General features: G+C 36.2%; 1 protein-coding gene across 1 annotated transcript in view; it reads right to left on the reverse strand.

Moving 5' to 3' along the window:
- Positions 1-397: 397 nt before the first annotated feature.
- The window catches only part of Fim (plastin-2 fimbrin), a 121,896-nt gene continuing 100,799 nt past the window's right edge, over positions 398-21,494 (reverse strand). Inside the window, exons 2-12 of the mRNA XM_089649363.1 lie at positions 18,051-18,137; positions 16,357-16,561; positions 15,659-15,812; positions 14,939-15,102; positions 14,217-14,326; positions 13,893-14,087; positions 9,875-10,085; positions 8,965-9,095; positions 6,822-7,121; positions 5,605-5,706; positions 398-4,318 (exon numbers count right to left, since the gene is read on the reverse strand). Coding sequence (XP_089505489.1) covers positions 4,145-4,318; positions 5,605-5,706; positions 6,822-7,121; positions 8,965-9,095; positions 9,875-10,085; positions 13,893-14,087; positions 14,217-14,326; positions 14,939-15,102; positions 15,659-15,812; positions 16,357-16,561; positions 18,051-18,137 — 1,833 coding nt within the window. The 3' untranslated portion in view covers positions 398-4,144. The remainder of the gene's footprint in view (positions 4,319-5,604; positions 5,707-6,821; positions 7,122-8,964; positions 9,096-9,874; positions 10,086-13,892; positions 14,088-14,216; positions 14,327-14,938; positions 15,103-15,658; positions 15,813-16,356; positions 16,562-18,050; positions 18,138-21,494) is intronic.

Genomic DNA, 21,494 nt, shown 5'->3' on the forward strand with positions numbered 1-21,494 from the left:
AGTACATGACTTAAAATTAAATAAATATTTCATTTAAAAAAAAACAAGTTTTTTTTTTTTTAATATAGCCTAAAATAATAATGTAAAATTGATTACAAAAAGAGGTTAATTAATATTATATATTTTATTTTTTAATAAAATTATTTCACTAAAATAATAGTAAGTGGTCAAAATCTTTATGAAATATTCAAATAAATAGATTATACTATAAGGTTTTTTTCGAAAGGTATAAAAAAACAAAAATATTTCTCTCTGCGACTTATAAGTACCGAACATAAACTAAAAATAAAAAATAATGCAATAAACATTTAAAAAGCTTAAAATATAACATAAGTTTAATAAAAAAGCACTTGTTATTGGCACAATTCTGAAAAAGCATGCCAAGTTGACAAAATGCCATCTATGTATATATTGTCAAAGTAACAATAAAAAATGAACAAAGATTTCAATCAAAATTTCTCAGAAAGTGCATTAATAATAATTATTATGTATCATTTTTAGTATCTATGGTTGCAAAAATTCCAAATTTGAAATCTAAATTCAAGATGGCAGCTACTGTGTAATTAATTATTTAGTTTTTAAATTGTATTATTTTATATTTTATTTTACTGAGGCTTTTTGTAGTTTTAAGTTAATTAAAGCGAATGGGTTGAATTCCTGTGGCTGAATTTTAAATATCGTAGTTGGCCGATAACTCAACAGAAGGCAATAATAACGTATTTTTTAAATAATTTAATACATACGTGCATTGCATACAAAATACATACCACTCATATTTCTAAGATGCATCACTAAACTGTGCAATTTTTTTTAATAACGAATCCGTTATTCAACACTTTGTCAGTTTACAGATTTTTATGACGAATCCATTATTCAGCACTTTGTCAGGGTACAGATTTTTTAAAGCAAATCGTGACGCAACTTTAAAATTACAGTGTAACATTTCCTTATTCAAAGTACAAATGTAAAAATTTTAAAAATTACAAAATCACTGACAACTTATGTTAACAACACCCTTATAATTATCATTTTTTTTCAAAAATTTTCTAAAAACTACGCTGTGTTAAAATGAATTTAGTATTTGCAAAAATTTTCACGCCGACCAGAAAATGCTTAAAAGTTACATTTCCATCTTTCCAAAGACAAAAATCTATGGAATTCTATATTCAAATGACTGTTATAGACAATTTAGTACCTTTGCAATAATTTTTCTTAGCCCTTCGTCCCCTGGCTCGTTAACGGTACGGTTAAAACCGAAAACTCTGCGCAGAACAGTAAAGCTCACCACGGTTTGCAGCGCAACCATTGCGGGACTTTTCTGGGCAGGGTCTCCGGTTTTTGTCAATTCGGAACCGATACCGAGCAAGTCGGACGACGAGCAAATTTTTTTTAATCATTAATTTCAATTCGCAAATACTTAATCTAATGATTTTCAAACAAAATGAGTCACTTTTAATCAGTGATCAATTTCCTATCTAATTTTTAAATCGAAACAATTACAAAATTAATAATTATTGGTTGTTGCAAGACAAGAGTTTAAAGTGATCAAAGACATTATTAAAATTGGTTTAATAGAAGCTCAGCCAATGCATTATACATATCACATCAGCTGATCGATTTTCTTTGACCTAATGATGACAAATTGTACAATAATCGTTTGCCGCTAACGTTTGAGTCCGAAAAGTACATTTTATAATTTTTTGTGTAGCAATCACAATATCGACAAAAATACTCCAATATTCAACAGATTTTATCTTCAGCTAATCTTGCACTAACCAATTTAGAAACAAAAATATCAATGATACAACATTTTTTTCACTCGGCAGTAACCTAAGTATGATACTACAACATTTTTGAGGTATTTTAATGAAAGCATAGATATAATTTATTGCCGTTATTTAATCAGTACGAAAATTTTTTAAATACATAGTAATATTACGTCAATGACATTTTCAATTTTTTTCTGAAATCGTTATGAGTTTAACCGAGGCGTTAATCGTATTGCTTATATAATAAAAGCGGCAATTCAAAAGCTCGGTCTGCAGGTTATTTCACATTTTATTACATACAAACTGATGTCTGAACTCATAGAATAAAGAATAACATAAGAAGTGATTTGTGAGCGAGTTTCGTGATGCAAATGTAAGTCCAATTTAGGCCTTAATTTCCATACAAAACTGCGATTCACCATGATTATGAAATTCAAATGGGATGGTGATATACAATTTCAGGCAAGTGTAAGAGAGACAGACCGCATGCTAAACGGTCTAGAACCAAAGGGTACTAAGTCATTCTGTTCAAATTCGTATGGTTTTCTTCTTTATTCTATGCCTTAATCCAATGTAAAAAATACATTTTTAATTGTTTGAAATAAGAATTATAAAAAATATTATTGTTAGGATAATAGACAAAGATTTTTTAACTCAACGCATGCTTTTAGTTGAAGTTTTGAATCTGTGCTTTCAAAATAAGTTATTCAGTTTATTTTGAATTGAAAGTCGTAAATAATATTTTTAAGGTTATAATAATAATGTTTTCAATACAATAATATATTATGTAAAAAAAATCACACTGAATTCACATCTGGTATACTTATATCTAGAATATACAATTCTCGGTAAGTATTTAGTAATTAGTATTTAGTTTAGTATGGAGGACTGGGAAGGCGTAACTTTCTTCTTAAAATTAAATGTTTAGACGATTATTTCGTATTCGTAATGTTATATACGTTGCATACGGTTATTAATTGCTTCATAAAGTACAAATTGTCGGTAGAAAAGAACTTAACCCTTTCACCGACGGTGGTCGAAAAAATTGAGTGATCCAAATATGGGACGGTGGCGTTCGAAGGGTTAAAAGTGACAGCTGTCACAAACTTGAATCAGCGACAATTTAAAAAAAAAAAACCAATACTGGTATGACATTGCAATCTTCAATTCGAATTACGAAAAATGTAAAAAAAAAATACAATCGACAGTAAAAATTACGCAAAATATGTAATAAAAAAAGGTATGTTTTAATTTTTCTGAAGTTTTTTGTTTTTTTTTTTGAGGAATGTAGTTTACGTAAATTAATAATTATAATAAATGCATTAAAATCGATTGCAAATTTTCCCAGCTTTTAGATTAATGGGTACATATTACTTTTTTATTTAATTATGTAGAAAATACTGACATATTGTACACTAAAATTATATTAGGTTTAGATTTTAATAACCACACCGTTATTTAACTTATACACTCTTATTCATCATGTTTCGATTGACTTACAACAATAACTTGTAAGATATTACTACGTAAAATGGTAGAGCGGGGTTACATTGACATCATTCAATGTAAAAACAATTTACACAAATGGTAAAAACGTTAAAAACTAACATAGTCAAGTCACCAATTTGCAATTTCTTTTTACACATTCTATAAATAAAAAAAAAACAATTTATCTGTGGTGGCAATGTCCCGCATTGATGAGAAGAATGCTTGGATATCTAGAGAGTTGAATAATACCATGTTGTGGAACCAGGAGACAGAGAAATAACACCCAATGACAACCCTGGGGAAGTTTATTAAAGGGACTTGGCCACTGTCAAAGGTGAAAATATGGGTGATAGTACAATGGGAAGATGGTCTTAGTTAACATGTATGGAATAGCAGTAGACGGTCTTAGTAGCATCAATAATATGATTCACTGAATTGGAATTAGTGTTGTAAGGGTTATTGGTAACTTGACAGTGTGAAGGTCAATTGAAGGGAAACTGAAGGGAAATTGAAGGGAAACTGAAGGGAAATTGAAGGGAAATTGAAGGGAAACTGAAGGGTGATTGAAGGGAAACTGAAGGGAAACTGAAGGGTAATTGAAGGGAAACTGAAGGGTAATTGAAGGGAAACTGAAGGGAAAATAAAGGGAAACTGTAGGGAAATCAAAGAGAAGCAGGATGGAAATTTATTGGAAACTTTGGGAAAATTGAAAGGAAACTGGAGGGAAACAGCAGGAGACCAGCCGAATTTAAGGTGTTTCCTGGAAAACTCCAAAAGACTCTCCAATAGTACCAACAATGATGTATGTATTCACTATTCGTATTGAATCCATAAATGTAAAATTGAAATTGCAAATTGGAGTCATGGCTCCATTATGGGTGTTGTCTTTACTTGGCGACGGCGGGTTCCACGGCCGGGATGTAATCCAGCGCCATGAGGCAGGCAAACAGGGTCATTACCATCTTTGGTTTCCGCTCGGTGATATCTTCGGGCAGGGCGTAGACGCGGGCACCGCATCTGCGCGCCATGGAGATGGCGTATTTTGCGTTAGCGAGGTTATCCTGAAACAGAAAAATGATTAGATATTAAATTATGAACAAAAAAAAAAAGAAATATTAAACTTCAGATTTCTTTTCTGAATGTTTATTTTAGGATAATAATAAGTTGTATTATTCAATAGGTTAAGGTGCTCCCAGGTGGGCAAAACTTCCAGCCCTTATATCTTTGGGGATCAATGGTGAGGCACAAAATAAAAAGGCGTGTGGTGAAGTTCACTATGTTTATTGGTGAGTCAGTTGCCGTGACGAGAAGATGATGTAGGACAGATGTAGAATATCCGGTTGCTGCGGTGATGTGCTGGTCAAGCGCGGGTCAGTGAGTCGACGCCGGGCGCTGGTGACCGGGACTCGATGACTGTCAGGCACTGGCGATCTGGAGAATCAATACTCCAGTGCTGACGGAGGCCGAAGGTGCGGCGGACCTTGAAGGCAGTTGAACGGGAGCGGCGTAGACCAGTGAGGATACTGCGTGTCCTCGTGGTGGTCATGATGGCGTGGAAGAAGCGCTGGTCAGAGACACTGGAACCAGGGCGCTTGTAATCCGAGTAGCGCTTGCCAGGAACGGCGATCTGGACAAGGCGCTATGATGATGTCCCGATGGAGTCCATGGTGGTACGGGCGAAGCCGGGTACGTTGTCCTTCGCGCTAGTAAGAAGAGCACGGGTGATCACTCGTTGATTTAACTGACGGCTGATAGATGACTGACTGACTGACTCGCTGCGTCGGGCATATTTATACTATACGGCCGACGGCAGCAGTAGGTAGATGGATGGCAACTAAATCCTAGGCACTCGCACAGACTGTATGTTTCAGGAACCTTCGACAGCGCGGCAATTATGCATAGGCGGTAGCCTCGAACCTTCTGTCGAGTTCTCGTAATGTGAAAGACGGACTTGCGATGTTATTGTCGTCGATAGACAAGTAGGTGCTTGAAGTACGTAGGTTGCTCTGTTTACGATGCGATTTCGACTGAGGTACATAATTCGGGAGTAGGTACTAAGTAGGTCGAGCGGTTTATTATTAATTAGTTAATCTAGATTTTTCTCGACGCCACATATCTAAAAGCAAAAGCATGCCCTAAAGGTAAAAACGGGAACCTTCTTCATTGATGGGGGATAGAGGGCTACCACACCATATAACTCCCTTGATCTTACCGGGACTCGTTTCTGAGTTTTAGCAGCACGCACATTATACATAATATATATTGATGACATTAAATTATAATAATTGGAACTGATTTGTCAAGAATTCAGTCTGGATTTGAGCTAGTATTATAATATTCTACATACCTCAGGTGTCTTTCCGTTCTGCACCAGTTCATAGTTGATGGATCCAGGCTTGATGGCATCGATCAGGTCCAAAACCACAACGCCTTCTGCGATGGATTCATCCTAGAAAAAAATAAAAAAATAGGTTTTAGTCATTTAGTTTTTACTTCATTTAGCAGAGTGAAGAGGTTGGCGAAAAAAAAAGCAAAATCATCTATTTTTGATTTGAAAATTTGAACACTTATAACACTAAGGACGGGTTGTTTCGGAGAATTTGAACAATTCATCAAATTTCAACGTTCATTTTCAAGTTCTGTGAAAGATTTTTTCAAGTTCTGTTTTTATTTCAGTTTTGTCAAGCAACTAGCCTACAATGATATAATAACAGAACTTGAAAAAGTCTTTCACAGAACCTGAAAATGAACGTTGAAATTTGATGAATTGTTCAAATTCTCCGAAACAACCCGTCCTTAAAATTTCAGATGCTTTAATTAAATACTGCAAGTAGAACACATATTTGTCTTTTAAATAGACAAATTTTTTCTTTTTGATAAAAATAAAGTATCAGGCGAATTAAGTTCTTTAGGTTTTTTCTTGCATAAATCAAAACAGGCAGCTGGTGTAAAGCGGGAATTTAAACCTTATCGCTATCTACATTAGGTGTATTAATATATGAATATTTTAAGAGTCTAATTAAAAGGTTTCAAGGAATATTCTTCACAGATTTGTTAACAGTTATAAAATTAACAATAGCAGTTGATTTGTATCACTTATTGTGTATCTAAAAAAAATAATACCCAATGCAAAATAAATTGTAAAAATCATTCAGATTTTTTTTACCAAGTAGTGACAAGAACATTGTCAGTAACATGAAAATTGTCAGTGGCAACATTAATTTATTGTCAACATAACAATATATTTTTTGTTAATGGTTATGTAAATTACTTTAATTGCAGAGGAGGCAAGATTGTTGACAGAATAAAAAAAAGTGCTAAATACAAAATTCAACCCAAAATGAAACCCTTGATATTAGAATGCTTCTCATTTTATTAGTGGCAAGAATATTGACAGTAGCAAGATAATTTTCAACATCAAAATTCAACCCACCAGATGAAGAATTTCATCTATTGATCTTCCCGTATTATATTTAACAAAGATTTTGTCAGTGGCAGGAATGTTGCCAGTGTCAAGAAATTTGTCAATGTTAAAAAAATTGCCAGTTATAAAAATGAACCCACCATAAAGCCCTTGATCTTGCTCTGCTTCCCAGCGCTCAGCAGCTTGGTGTTAACCCACTGCACGATCTCTCGGTCGATGATGGGGTTGTCCGTGTTGGCGAGCCTGGTCAGCACAGAGAGTGTGTAGGCGCGCATAAGTTGCCAGATGAGCGCCAGCGTGAGGGTGGCGTTGCCCTCGTTGATATCCGCGCCGGCAATGCCCACGAGCGAGAACTTGCTCTCCTTGCCCAGCTGGACGGCGTAGTTGCAATTCTCCAGGCGCTCCATGAACTTGCGCAGGTTGGAGAATTTCGCGTGCACCTGGACAACAGTTGGTACCATTACATTAATTTACATATTAATTGTCAACGCCCCAATGGGCTTTATGTTATTTTTTTATAATTTTTACATAGAGTTAGAAAAAAAAAGCAATAAGTTTTAAAATTGTATTTTATAAAAACACAATAAAATATACACAGTGTCCAAAAGCTCATAGTATAAGCGGGGAAACTGGTAAATCTATATCACACGGCGAACCCAAAAAACTTATAACTTTTCCATTTTTTCGGCAACCAAAAGGGTTAACCCTTTCAGCCCCAGTGTTAATTCAAATTAACATGAACTTTGTGATTTTTTTTACTGTAACGGTAGCGATTTAGAAAAGCCATGTTTTTGTTTTCTTATAGCTTGTAATCTTTTCTGTGGCGACCATTTTTTCCGCTCCGTTGAAATCCTTATTCCCGCCACAACAACGATAGATATTTTGACATCCGCTGATTGTGTGTTTCATCGAATTTCTGCCGTCATTGATTACTTCATTTAAGGTGAGATATCAGTATTTTCTACCCGAATTACAAATATTTTAAAGCATTAAGATGTGTTCTATAATAATAACATCAGTTCAATTCACTGTTCACAGTCATTTGCCAGAATATTGTAAATGAATTTCAATGTTCATTCAAATTAACACTGGTAGTGACGGACATGTTTTCGACTAGTATGGCGAATTTTGAAGGTTTATTATCCTAGATTATTTCTTTATTTCTGAATAAATTTTAGTTAAAATGTTATTTGTTTGTACCTTGGAGATTATCACTACATTGTAAATGTGCATTTTTGACACAAAACAGTTATTTGTATCCTTTTTTGCTATGTTTATTTTACCTTACTATTTAAAAAATACCCTCTGATGCCCAATGTTAATCCAAATTAACATAGAATAATTTCTAAAAAAAAAAAAAAATTAAATACTAAAAATTTTCAAATAATTTTCTGATTATCAAGCATTAAATATTTTATATATGTGTAAACAATAATGAGGGTGTGAAAGGGTTAAAATAATTTTTTGAAGCCGGGAGCCATTTCAAAAGATCTGCCGTTCTAAAACCACCCAGTCTACTGTTCACAGAACTACTAGTTAAGATGGTTTGGACATGTAGAGATAATAGAAACTGAGATGGGCCGTTAGCCATTATCAGTATGAATTTGCGTGCACAATGCGTGTACAACCCATACTACTGCTGTTGGGATCTACACACAGCGGCGCCATGCATTTGTTTCTACCTACAACGAAACACATAACTTTAATTGCATCGGGAACAGTCAGCACACTTCCATGCCCTATCTCCCTTATGCAGAAAGAAGTCGGTGATAGTTTGAACTACGTTACGTAGCATAGATGGTTATATTGCTAGTAGGTCTCAGAATTTATAGTACAGGGTTTTCCGATAAGAGGTGTTATTTTGAATAGCCCGCTATTTCGGTAGATGTTACTTTTGAAGCTGTCATTTTTTGACATTTGACAATTAGAAACTACGCCATTAATAAAAATGGAACGATACACGCTTCAACAACGCATTGAAATTATTAAAATTCACTTGAGTGAATCAAATGCAAATCATCTTGAGTGATGAGGCCCATTTCCACCTCGGTGGCTTCATTGGACCTTACTTTTTCGAAAATGAGGCTGGAGCAACAGTTACGGTGAATGGATTGCGCTATTGAGAGATGATTAATGATTTTTTATGGTCGGAATTGGATGGTATTGATCTGGACAACGTTTACTTTCAACAAGACGGCGCTACGTGCCACACAAGCAACAAAACCATTGATCTTTTACGATTGAGTATCAAAATAACAACTCTTATTGGAAAATATTTGTTACCTTTTTCCAGTTGACCACGCCTGGCTTGATGATGTCATACAGCTGGAAGATGACCAGTCCATCGGTGAGGTCGGAGTAGAGCCAGTTGACATGCGGGCTCACTCCCATCGAGTTCATCCAGTTGCGGTAGGCTGGAAGAAGAAGACAACACAATATTAATACATTTATCTCTATTAGAACCCCGTTAATTTAAAATTCACAGAGCCTCAAAAACCGAATTTGGAATTAAATCATAGACATTCAAATTGGTATATCAGCCTATCAGGGAAAGGGGAACAAACCAAGTGCGCGGTGAGTGGGAGGATACGTTACCGTCTCGCTTTCTGTGATATGTCACTGACAGTTTACAGGCAATATCACTATTCAGTAATCGAAACTAAAGTCTACTTACGAATTTCTGGTCCATTTTACAATGCCGCTCAAATTGCTGGATGCGTAAAAAAACTTAAATACAAATCCCAAATCGGGTAAACAAACGTTCGGGCTCGTTTCCAAAATTGTACATTTTGTTAAACTATTCAGTTTACAAATGTCATAATTTACCCACCTCACTCATTTATAGCGTTGCCAAGCTACGCCAAGCGGTGCGTTATAAAAACTAATATTCAGATCCTGCGCAGAAAAGTCCCACAACGAACATTTCTTTTCTGCCAAGGGACTAGTTATTTCAATGTGCGCTCTCTGGTGGTCAATGCGCGACTGATGTCGTAGTTTATTCAAAGCATTCTCAAACCCTTCTGGTGCCAAAAATATGGTCACGTGCTTTGCCTCCAGGTCGCCAAAATGATACCTAGATTTCTAGTTAAGGAAAGTCTATTAATTTGGTTGTCTATGGAATTCCCACACATAATATAAAACGTGATTAATTTATAAATAAATTTTTTTTGTAGGAATTTGAAGAAGTACTCACTTTTCTCCTCTCTGGTCTCCTCGATCTGATCGAAGTTCAGGTCATCTGAGGAGCGCTCCAGGGCGGGGTGCTGGTTGAAGAGGTTGGCCACAAACGCCAGATTGAGCTTGTAAACGCCGTGCACCACGTCGTGAGGGGTCACGAAGGAGCGGCACTTCAGCTTGTTGGCCTGCTGCAGCATGGTCTCGGCGCGCGCCACCATGTTTGGCTCCTGAAACACACGGTTTATTATAATCAATGTATATAGATTACTTGTAACATAGGCTTTGATGACATTTGTGCATTCATTAAACTTTGGTCATATATTCATCTTGGCAGAGTAAATGAAGATCTGCAGAGTCCAGCCAAAAAAAACATTTACAAACTAGGTCGAGTGAGAATTGTTTACTTTGTTTTCATTCGTGCTAAATCAAATGACACCACTTCTAAACTGGTAGTATCGATATTTGATGAGATAAGACAGTTTTTAGCGAAGAGACATATTATAGAAATATTTTACTAAGTATATATATATTTTTTTAATTATTGATGGTAATAGCGTATTTAGTTTGAGTTGAATCTTGTGTTCATACATAAAGATAGCAGCCGATAAAAATGTGCATTGAGAAAATTAATATAATGTTTGTAGTTCTTATTGGAAGTATGATACAGTTAAATATGACCTAAGGAGATAGTGTCACATTAGCTCAGTTGGTAAAGCGGCGCCCCGGCTAGGCGAAGGTCCTAGGTTAGTTGAAGACCCCAAGGCAAGAAGTTGTTAACTTACATTGAAGGCATTCTGAGATATTTAGACTTTTGCGTTTTGCCTTATAATTTTTTATTTGAATGTCATATACAATGTACTGATCCTTCATGGTGTAGTAAACAAACCAAATTTACATTACATCTAGTAATATTAAGTAGTTTTGCAGTCTAAAAGTTAAAATAAACATGTTTTCTACAAAAAAATGTAGTTAACATGTTCATGCCATCTTCAGGGATAGGTGAGGAAGATACAGAATTGAAAGGCAAGAACATGTTAAATTCTTGTTGTTTTATTTAATCAAACAAATTAAACATTTTTTTTATATAAAGTAACTAAATAATAATTATTATTGAAAAGAAAAGGTGGCAGAGCATGTGTCAATTTTTTTTTGAGACTTAAGTCTATAAATCCACGAAAAACCTCATCCAGGTATGGTAACAATTTTTGGATATCATTCCATTTGGCCGCATCGATTTCTTTGTTATCTCTCACTTTTGATGACAGCATTGGCGGGGAAGATAATGTTTCACACCTTTTTTTAAGATCCACTTCTTTCCAAGGCTCTTCTTCGGAGAGTGATTCGCGATATTTATAAATCCCGAATTCCTCCACTCTTATCCAGCGAATTCCTTTTTGAAAGTTAACCTTTTTTCCGATAGTGTTTTTTGTATTGTGTATAAAGTTCAATTGCTGCCCTATTTCTTTAATATTAACAAACTTATCAGCCATCATTGTCACGATGGGTATATTTTTTGTGTTAGCCGACATCATTAAATTTACATATTGGTCCACTGATTGAATGGACTGGCATCTATTAATTTTTTTTCTACCAATGCAAAATCTCTATCAGAGTCCATATATGAGTGACCAACCTCAGGAAATTTATGGTCAATTATTTTGAATTTTTTTGCTAGAATTAAATATTTCCAAAACATAATAAATTATATTTTGACCGGCACAAGAGTCACTCCTCGCAATAAGGTGAGACTTGTTGCTCTGAAGTTGCATGGTGTTGACAAAGGCCATTAAACAACTGGCAATTTCCTCGCTCCCTCTGCCCCCTTCGTTTTCACTCCAAACATGGAAATATGACCTATTTAACTCCTTTGTCACACAATGTAATCCCAAATTATAGAGCCACAGTTTTCTTAAATAGAAAGCCACTTTGTGGATATCTTTGGGAGAGGTAGCGTCTTTTCCAAATCAAATGTGATGAAACAAGTTTCATCACATTCAGATGCCTTTTTCTTATCATGTTTTTGCATTTCAAATGCAGCTTTGTACATATTTACATGAATTTGGTCAGATTTTTTGCTAACGCAAGTCCCACAAGTGTCTATCTTAGGCACACCAAACGACAAGTTGAAATCCTCTGTAAAGATTCTAGTGTAACGATTCAACGAAAGAGGGGCATACTCTTTTTCTCCACAAAACATATTATAGAGCTCATACAGTTTTGGGATTGACAAATCGGATGCGAGGTACAATTTACTCAATACTTTAAATCAAACTCACCAGTTTGATTTAAAGTATTGAGTATCTCATCTTGTTGTACGTATTCCAAAATTATATCTCCTGTACCAGTGGTAGTAGCGATATACTCTAGACTACTCTGATTATCTTCTGAAAATACAAAGTACAATAAAATAATCATTTTTAGTTCAATGTTCAAAAGAATTTAGTGTCACAATAAAGTATGTTTAAGTTTACCTACCATTAACATGACATCATATTGAGATATTCCTAATAATATCCCAAACTCAACATCAGTCAAAGAGTCTTGAACACTTTCTGAAACGAAATATTGTAAAGCATTAATGAAGGAATTTAAAACATAAGAAAACATAAAAGAATATTCAGAGTCACAGAGTAAAACATTTTTTTTGCATTTACCATCCATTAAAATTACATTATTTTGGGGTATTTCTAAATGCTTCTCAGGTTGTACTAAATTAGTGGACTCTTGAACACTTCCTGAAACAAATTAATAAGCATTACAATAAAAAAATTGTTGACTTTTAGACAGAAAAACACCAAAACAAAAATGATTCACCCATTTTAAAACTACTTTAAGGATAAATTAAGATGAACAATAATGTTTTATACAGCTTACCTGATTCCCTGATCATCTTTTGACACATCTTCACCATTTTTTCACCTCTGGAACTCATTTTCGATGATTTTTAAATAAAAAAACACCCACTGCAAAACTTTTTAAAACCACCAAAGTAAACGTTAAAGTGAGTGAATAACATGTTAACCATAGAAATCTAAACCAATGTAGATGGGAAGAAGTTGTTAATTACAGAATTACGGCAAGAACTTGCTAACTTAGTAGTTAACAAGTTCTTGCCCTGATTTTATCAACTTAATGTCACAGAAACACGTAGTTAACATGTTCATCACATTGATTTAAGCATGTTCTTGACGTTTTTAAGCTCTGGCATGGTGTTCATTGGAAAGAGCGTATGCGAATTAGTTTAGAGAGCATTCTAACTCATTTTTTACGAAAATGTAAGTTAACAACTTCTTGCCTTGGGGTCTTCAGTTGTAGATGCGACTGTATCTTTTTATGATTTTTCTATTTCAAATTTGCATTTAAAAATCGCCAAAATTAATATCATTAATTAAAAATTACAATTTGAGGTTTCACTCATTAGTTATTCCAAAAATAAAATATATTTTTTTATTTACATCATACTAATATCTGTCCCCTTATAACTAGTGTATCGCAGATATTAACTAGTACAGGTAAAAATAGTACCAAATTGCACAAAATTCAGGCATTCGTAAAAATTTGTTCAAACATTTGTTTTGGTAGTAGAAATGAAGATCTGCAGAGACTGCCCAAAATAAAGTTATATTATTTACCCTTATTATTTTCATGTTTCTTTACTAAAAACCTGTTTTATCCCACCAAATATTGATACTATCGACTTGGGAGTGGTCTCATTAGATTCAGCACGAATGAAAACATTGTAAATGATACCTCACTTGACCTAGTTTGTAAACACGTATTTTTCAATAAAATCCCCCCCAAACTCGAGATGGTTTTTTCCCAACTTTATTTTGGGCAGACTCCGCAGATCTTCATTTATACTTCCAAGATGAACGTATGACCAAAGTTTCATGAATGCTCCAATTGTCATACCAAGGAAGCAACGACCTCCAAACACACGATTTGGCGCACCAGGCCAGATCTCAGAGTCCATTATGTCGGACTAAAGGTTGGTGGTGGTTGGTTTGTTGACCTAGTAGCAGCGGTTGACTCACCCTGAGAGCATCCACGTTGACTTCGGCCTCTTTGGGCGCGATCTGACGCAGCAGGTAGCTGTAGATCTCTGAGTCCATGATGTCGGACTGGAAGTTGTTGCAGCGGCGGCTAACGCCAGCAGCCTCCAAATGGTGGTTGACCCACCGGAGCAGGATAGCCTCTGGAGACAGACGCATGAGGTCCTCAATTCGCTCCTGGAATGGGAAACAAATAATCGATTAGCTGATATCAGGGCAGAAAAGGGCGAACGCATCAATTTATTACTGGACCTGAACACTAAATTATATCAATGATGACATTTATTCCAGAGTTAGAGTACTCACATCGTCACGTAGGAGTGCGGTGAGTCCCGGACAGTGCTCCAGGGTGATCTGGTTGAAGAGGCCGATGCGAATGATCTGCCAGACCAGACCCAAGACTAAATGGGGCTTTCCTGAAACACAAAACAAAAATAATATAAATCATAAAACGAGGAGATGATAGAGTAGTATATGACAAGATATAAGAGGATAATGGAGAAGAGAGGGATGAAAAAAAAAACAATCAACATGACAGGGAAGAGATGATGAAGTAAATGGGCATAAAGAAGATGATAGAAAAGAGGATGACAAAGAAAAATAACATAAAAAAGAGGACGATGAAGCAAAGCATAAAGAAGATGATAGAAAAAGGATAACAAAGTAAAGGAATTTGATAGAGAAGAGGACGATGAAGCAAAAGAGCACAAAGAATATGATATAAAGAGGATAACGAAGTAAAGGAATACAATAGAGAAGAGGATGATGAAGTAAAAGAACATAAAGAAGATCGTAGAGAAAAGGAAAACAATGTGAAAGAACACAAAGAAGATGATACGGAAGAGGATGACGAAGCAAAAGACAAACATAAAGATACTTGAAGAAAAGTTGATTACAATGTAAAAGAAGATGATAGAGAATGAGGATGAGGTAATAAATTAAATCAAAGAAGCATATAGAGAGAAAGATAAAGAATGAGATTGTGAAGACTACAAAACATATCAACAAAATTAACATAAAGAGCATACCTTTGGCGAGATCGTGGGCATCAATATTGACAATGTTGCAGCCGATGGCCTGACTGGAGACCAGTGCCAGGGTAAGGTTCTCGTGCTTGGTGTATAGGGTGAGTCCCTTCTTGTTGACCGCCCTCTCGTCGATGGTGTCGGGGCATGAGTGGTTGATCACCTTGCTGAAATTACACACAAATACTAAATCAATATATTTATTTTAATTCTGCGCCTGGAGGCATTCTGTGAGGAGGATCTGTTTAAGGAAAGGAAAGAGTGAACTAGGCTTTAAAATAGTCATATTATGTATGTTGCAGGTGGAAGAAAATACAAAAGACAGAAGGTTCTTTCACAACTGAACTGTGCACTATAATTGTTTTCGTTAAAACATTAGCAGGAAAAGTGCAAAACCATGTGTCCGATGCACAACAACGTAAATGTCTCACTAAACTCATTCAGTCTTACTAATAAAGATTTTTTAATACGCTGCTACAGCGCTGGTGTAGCTATATGGTAAAGAGGGCAGTATACTGCTCGGGTTAAAGTATTTGCTTCCTCAAAAACACGTTCATTTTTGGATTTCGCATTTAGTTGTTAACTTCACATGTCTTCAGATGACATTTGCGATGTCAGTGACCCGGTCTGCTTTGAATTTCTTTAAAATTATAATGTTTCACCAAACTCAATATGTGTCAGTGAATGTCTCACTAAACCAATATGTGTCAGTGAATGTCTTACCACAGAATAAGCCCATCCTTGAGCTTCTCGTAGAGCTGTCTACCCTCCGTGTCTATTGGCAGGAGGTGTTTGAGGTCAGGGTCGTGGGAGAGGTTAGAGTTGATCCAGCCAGAGAAAGCCATCTGTTCCTCCTGCCTCACCGAATGGATTGTGCCTGGAAACATTAAAGACAAGGGGTAAGTCTTTTATATCAGTGTGGAGGAAGATCAGTATATAAGCTGTCACAGTGGTATCATTAGGGCTTTACCAAACACCTCCTTAATGATAGATTGTCCAAAGGTTCAGCCTGCTGGAAGAGTACTACCGCGAGTCCTGCTGGCAGTAAGTGATTTATAGGGAAATACTTTCTGGTCCATCCAGCAGTATGTGTTGTAAGTTTTTTTATTTGAGAGTCGCAGCTGCTCCTAACCATCTGGAACCAGTGAGACTATGTCATGTCCAACTGGGGCATGTTGTGAGGCTGAAGGTTATAGGAGGGGGGAATGAGATCATTATTTTCGTGCAAATTTAAACCTTAACGTAGCTATAAGTTGCGTCTTTTCGGAAGTACTCAATGTCCTGCTGGCAGGACGCCAGGCAACCTATCGTTAAGGCTTAATTATCATTGCACAAGCAATATCTTCAGCTTTAATGATGGTAGTAGATTATCAAATATTGTCAAGCTAACGTGCGACCTGATCATGCGCAGTTTGTCTTACCTTCACTGCTGGCGTCGGACATGCCGCCGAGGTGTTCGAGGTTCTCTTTCTTGGACACCTGCTGTTTGAAGGTGGAGGACACATCCTGGGCTTTCAAGTCGGCGCATAGCTGCTCGAACTGCGGCAGGCTCAGTTTGCCGGCAGGCGTGCCGTTGGCCACTCCGTTGCTGCGGCGGCTGGACTGCTCGTCGATCATGCAGCGCACCTAGAACAAATCAACACCACATTATATATTAGTGCTCGTAGACGACTGTGATGTGTGAAAGAGAAACTGGGGAGAGAGAGAGAGAGTTTGTTGTTTATGGGATTTGTGTTGAAGAGGTCCGATAATTGTAGGAATAAATTGAAGTCCTTGGGTAGAAAAAATGGGTTTTCTCCCCGAAGCCTTCAATTGTGTTTAACATAGTTAAGAGTGATTCATCTTTGCTGCCAATGTCCTGTCCTGATGGGAAGGAGACTCAGATACCTGGGGAATCGAGTACTGTGTCGTGGAACTAGGCGACATAGCCAAACACCTAATGCCAACTCTGGTGATCTTTATTGAAGGGACCGATTTGGGGGTGAAGGGTGACTTTAAATTAGCGATGAGTCGTTCATGAATGAGCCGCACTATTGAGCTAGCTCTTTTTGATGAGCCGTATTGTACGACTCCCGGTAAACCGTACTACGGAGCAATTGAATGATAACTCTTTTTTATCGGGAGATATTTAGAGTCCGACATTTGGACTTGGCCATAACAATATGTACCTACAACTACTAACTACCTAGCATCTTATCCGGGTACCAAGCGTCGTACGATCACTCATAGTGCCGTATAGGAGCATACCTTAGGAACCGTAGCGGGAGAGCCACACCGAAGGAGCCGAATTGGGCAAACGCAGTATTCTCATTGCTTATACGCTCTGGGCTCACGGCTCCCGTTCAATTGAGCCATCGATCAATTGAGTCGACTGTTTGAGCCTACGAAAATATTGGTACCGTGGTTACTTTCGCTACTTGAAATGCACAGTGGGCCTATGGCCTGAGTGCTTACAGGGCTACGCAAACATTGTTAAAAGAAGACACTTAACTTCCAACATCCTCGAATATTTATATTTAATAAATGTATACTGCAAATATTAACATTTGGAGCAAACATATGGACTCTCATCAAGATCTAGTGGCCAACCGAAGTTTCAGCCAATAAACGAGTTTCGAGTAAGTTAATTTCCGCTTCCAAGATTTGCATTCATTCGTTCCCGAAAATAAAAGTGAAATTCAAATAGACATATTTAAAAATGCCTAATATCAGGGTATACAGTGTTTTTTTAACTCTTGACAGGCCAAGATGCCAAACAAAACGTCTGTAACCAAGTGGGTTTTCCGACGACCCTATGCATTTTCTGTCTTATGGGCTTACTATAGAAATCCCAATTATTCAGTCAATTATTAATGGTAACTTATGTATTTGCACAGAAATACATAAAATACCAAACTGATATATTAAGCTAATACTAAAGAGGATAGTAATTTTGGGTACTACCTACTGCCCCACTTGGCTGCGGGATAGTTTACATAGTTAAATGAGTTTCGGTTTCTGCTGAAACTAGAACCGAAGTCGAAATTCGGTTTCAGTTTTGGCTGAAAATTTTGTTTCGGTCGCTCAATATGTATCAAGAACGTGGGGAAAATATGGCTACCAATAATAATATTACCTTCCATCCTGGGATTTTGAATCCCACGCTGTCCAAAGCATCCTTCAGCTCCTTGAGGTCAATATAGCCATCATTGTTGGCATCAATCTGGAAACAAAGAAAATATAATGTTAGTCATTTGTCAAATACATTGATAAAGTGGAACAAAAAGCACAAATTGTGTTTGTTGATATCCGGAGAAACAAAATAGGTTTATGCGTTACCTACATATGAGATAATATAATAATATGTACTGTACATTCCTGTAGCCACCCTGGTTATTAACAGGAATGTTCGATTTTTCTACACCTGAAAAGCCCGCTGAAAAATATTCTCTGGTTACCTTTTTTTAAAGATTATAATCGGCCTAACAAGTATACTCGTGGAAGATCCCATGCACTTTTTTATGCTCCGAAAGCGAGGATCTGCATATCAGAATGTTCCAATCAACTGCTTAACGATGCTGCATTGACCATTGACATCTTCAACGTCACTTACAGACAGTTCAGCAACTATCATTTGACGCATGTTACAAAATAGTAAAACTGCCCCCATGAACTTTTTATACTTAAATATTCCTCAAATTTGTAATCTCCATATTATAATTGATACATAACTGTTTTGAATGAGAACAAAACTAAAATCATGATGCAAACCAGAACCCCACACCGCAGAATAAAAGATAAAGTGAATTTTAAAAACTCCTATAACTTTGAAGTGGTCGAAGAGTTTGCCTACCTGGGCTCCATCATAACGCAGGACAACGAAGAGCCAGTAGAAGTAAGAAAGCGCATCACAGCCGCTAACAACACTTACTTCGCGTTGCTGCCAGTGTTCAAATCCCGAAACGTCCATAGGAAAACCAAAATAACCCTGTATAAAACAATTATTAGAACGGTCTTGGCCTATGGATGTGAGGCGGGAACACTGACAGCAAAGTCTGCGGAACGGCTGGACACCTTCGAAAGAAAGGTACTTCGAAGAATCTTAGGAGCGGTGCGAGAGGGAGAGGCATGGAGAATCCGCCACAATAAGGAGCTATATGACATCTACCAAGCTCCCAGACTCTCTACTCATTTACGGCTCCAAAGACTAAGATGGGCCGGACATGTGCACCGAATGCCAAGCACACGTGTACCAAAGGTTCTAACAGGACACCCGGGAGGCAAACGAAAGGCGGGCAGACCTAGGCTGAGATGGGAGGACGATGTCAGGAAAGATGCCAGAGGACTACTCCATGTTGCAGATTGGAAGACGACGGCCGAGGACAGAGGGCGGTGGAGGCTCATGTTAAAGGAGGCCAAGGCTCGAAATGGGCTGTAGCGCCATTGAAGAAGAAGAAGAAGAACTGTTTTATGGAGAACACAAATAAATAAATAATTGAAAACTCCCAAATGGTGAACGTGAATGAATGAATGCAAATATTTTGCACAACATTTCTATCATGAGCTTATGGAGCATTGATATATATTATTTTATTTACAAGGTACACAACTGTGAAAGGGTTAACATAAAAAATTACAATGGATTGGTATTTACCGACCGTCTAATAACAGCGTACAACAATAATACATGTAAGAATAAAACAATAATCGTCTTACTAATTAAATCGGTTCAAAGTTGGTATAGTAAAGCCGCCCTTTAGCCTGGTAAGGCCGTTTTAACTAAATTAGCGCCATAGTAATAAGTAAAGTTTTTCACTATTCCGAACTTACGCGCCGCATTATTTTTACACCGTGTTTATAAGTAAACACGTAAAACAGCAATAAAAAAACCAGAGACAATAAAGTTTGGATTCAGAGAAGTCACGTGAAAATAGAGATACGAGAAATTTAGTAAAAGTAAAGTTTTGGGGGCTATTGCTAAATACGACGGAATCTTGCCACTACAGTACAAGATAATCAATACCAAATACAAAATCAGTACAAGATAAATTATGGTTCATTCTCTCAATTACCCATTATAGAACAATTAAGGCTCCATTGAAAGCCTTCAAAAAGAAGAAGAAGATAACTGAAGATGGTTTGAAAGGGAGATATGTATGATAGAGGGAGAACGCTAATATAAAAAAAAACAATTATAATGAATAGGCGTAAGAAACTGTTGTGAAAATATTAAACAGAGAGCAAAAATCTATCGACATCTGAGTTAAGTAGCATTTAAAGAAACGCAGTGAATTTTTTCATTCTTTTCAGAGCATACTTTGCGATAATTTTCTAACGAGGGAATTTCATATAATTTCTTTCAACTTGACATCTGAATAGAGATTATCTTAAATAATCTTAATATATAAAAATTCAGTCTGCATAAATGTTTGTGCCCGCATAACTCGAAATGTAGATGACCGATATCGCTGACAATTTCAAAGTTTGTTCTTATTAGTGCCAGGAGTGTGTTTAGACAGTGGTATGAATGGTAGAACAAGTCGGGGACGCCCGAGGAATACTTAACGCAATATCTCTGCACCGGAATGAGATACGGAGTCAAATTAATTACGTCGATTTTAATTTGACTCCGTATCTCTGCACCGGAATGAGATACGGAGTCAAATTAATTACGTCGATTTTAATTTGACTCCGTATCTCTGCACCGGAATTAGATACGGAGTCAAATTAAGATCGACGTAATGTAGTTTTTTAACAGTAACATTGTGGTATACAGTAGTGAATGGTGGAAGAAGTCTGTGACGCCCGAGAAAGACATTAGCAATAGCGAAGCATTGCAGGGCCCACTAGTATCATATATATATATATATATATATTAAAAAAAAAAAAAATATATATATATATATATACACGGTGTCCGGAAACTCGTAGTACAAGCGGGAAACTGGAGAATCTACACCACATGGGGAACCCAAAAAAACATAAAGTTTTTTGATTTGAGCATTTTCAAAAAAAAAAAAAAAAAACCAAAAAAAAATATTTTTCGGCTATTTTAGGGTTAAAGTTTTTTCTGGTGTTTAGGGTTGAATAACAGATGTTTTAACCCTACAGAGCAGAAATATTTTATGATTACACCGGGTTAAATGAAGGGTGATTTCAAAATAATGCTTCAAATCCGAGTTTCTTCATTTGTTTTACTTTCAAATAGTTTTAATTAGTTGGGTACTTTGATCTTCAGTAATAATTTATAAGAATTTGATTAAAAAAAAATTAAAAAAATAAAAAAAAAATCAACTTCAAACTCGATTTACTCGATAACGAAAGCTCAAATAAAAAAAATATATACTACAAAATCGACTCCAAATGTGATGTAGATTCACCAGTTTCCCGCTTGTACTACGAGTTTCCGGACACCCTGTATATATATTTTTTAATTTGTAATTTTTAAAACTTGAAATCTTATATGTCGGTAGGAATTCGGAATGCAGGGTCTAAAGTTTCAAGATAGCAAACAGAAAATTAGATAACAAACCATTTGGCAATAAAATTGTTTTATATCAGATATGAAATAACCTATTCA

Source organism: Hesperophylax consimilis, chromosome 29 (genome assembly GCF_061612785.1).
Source record: "Hesperophylax consimilis isolate HC1 chromosome 29, BYU_Hcon_1.0, whole genome shotgun sequence".
NCBI classification, from domain to species: domain Eukaryota; kingdom Metazoa; phylum Arthropoda; class Insecta; order Trichoptera; family Limnephilidae; genus Hesperophylax; species Hesperophylax consimilis.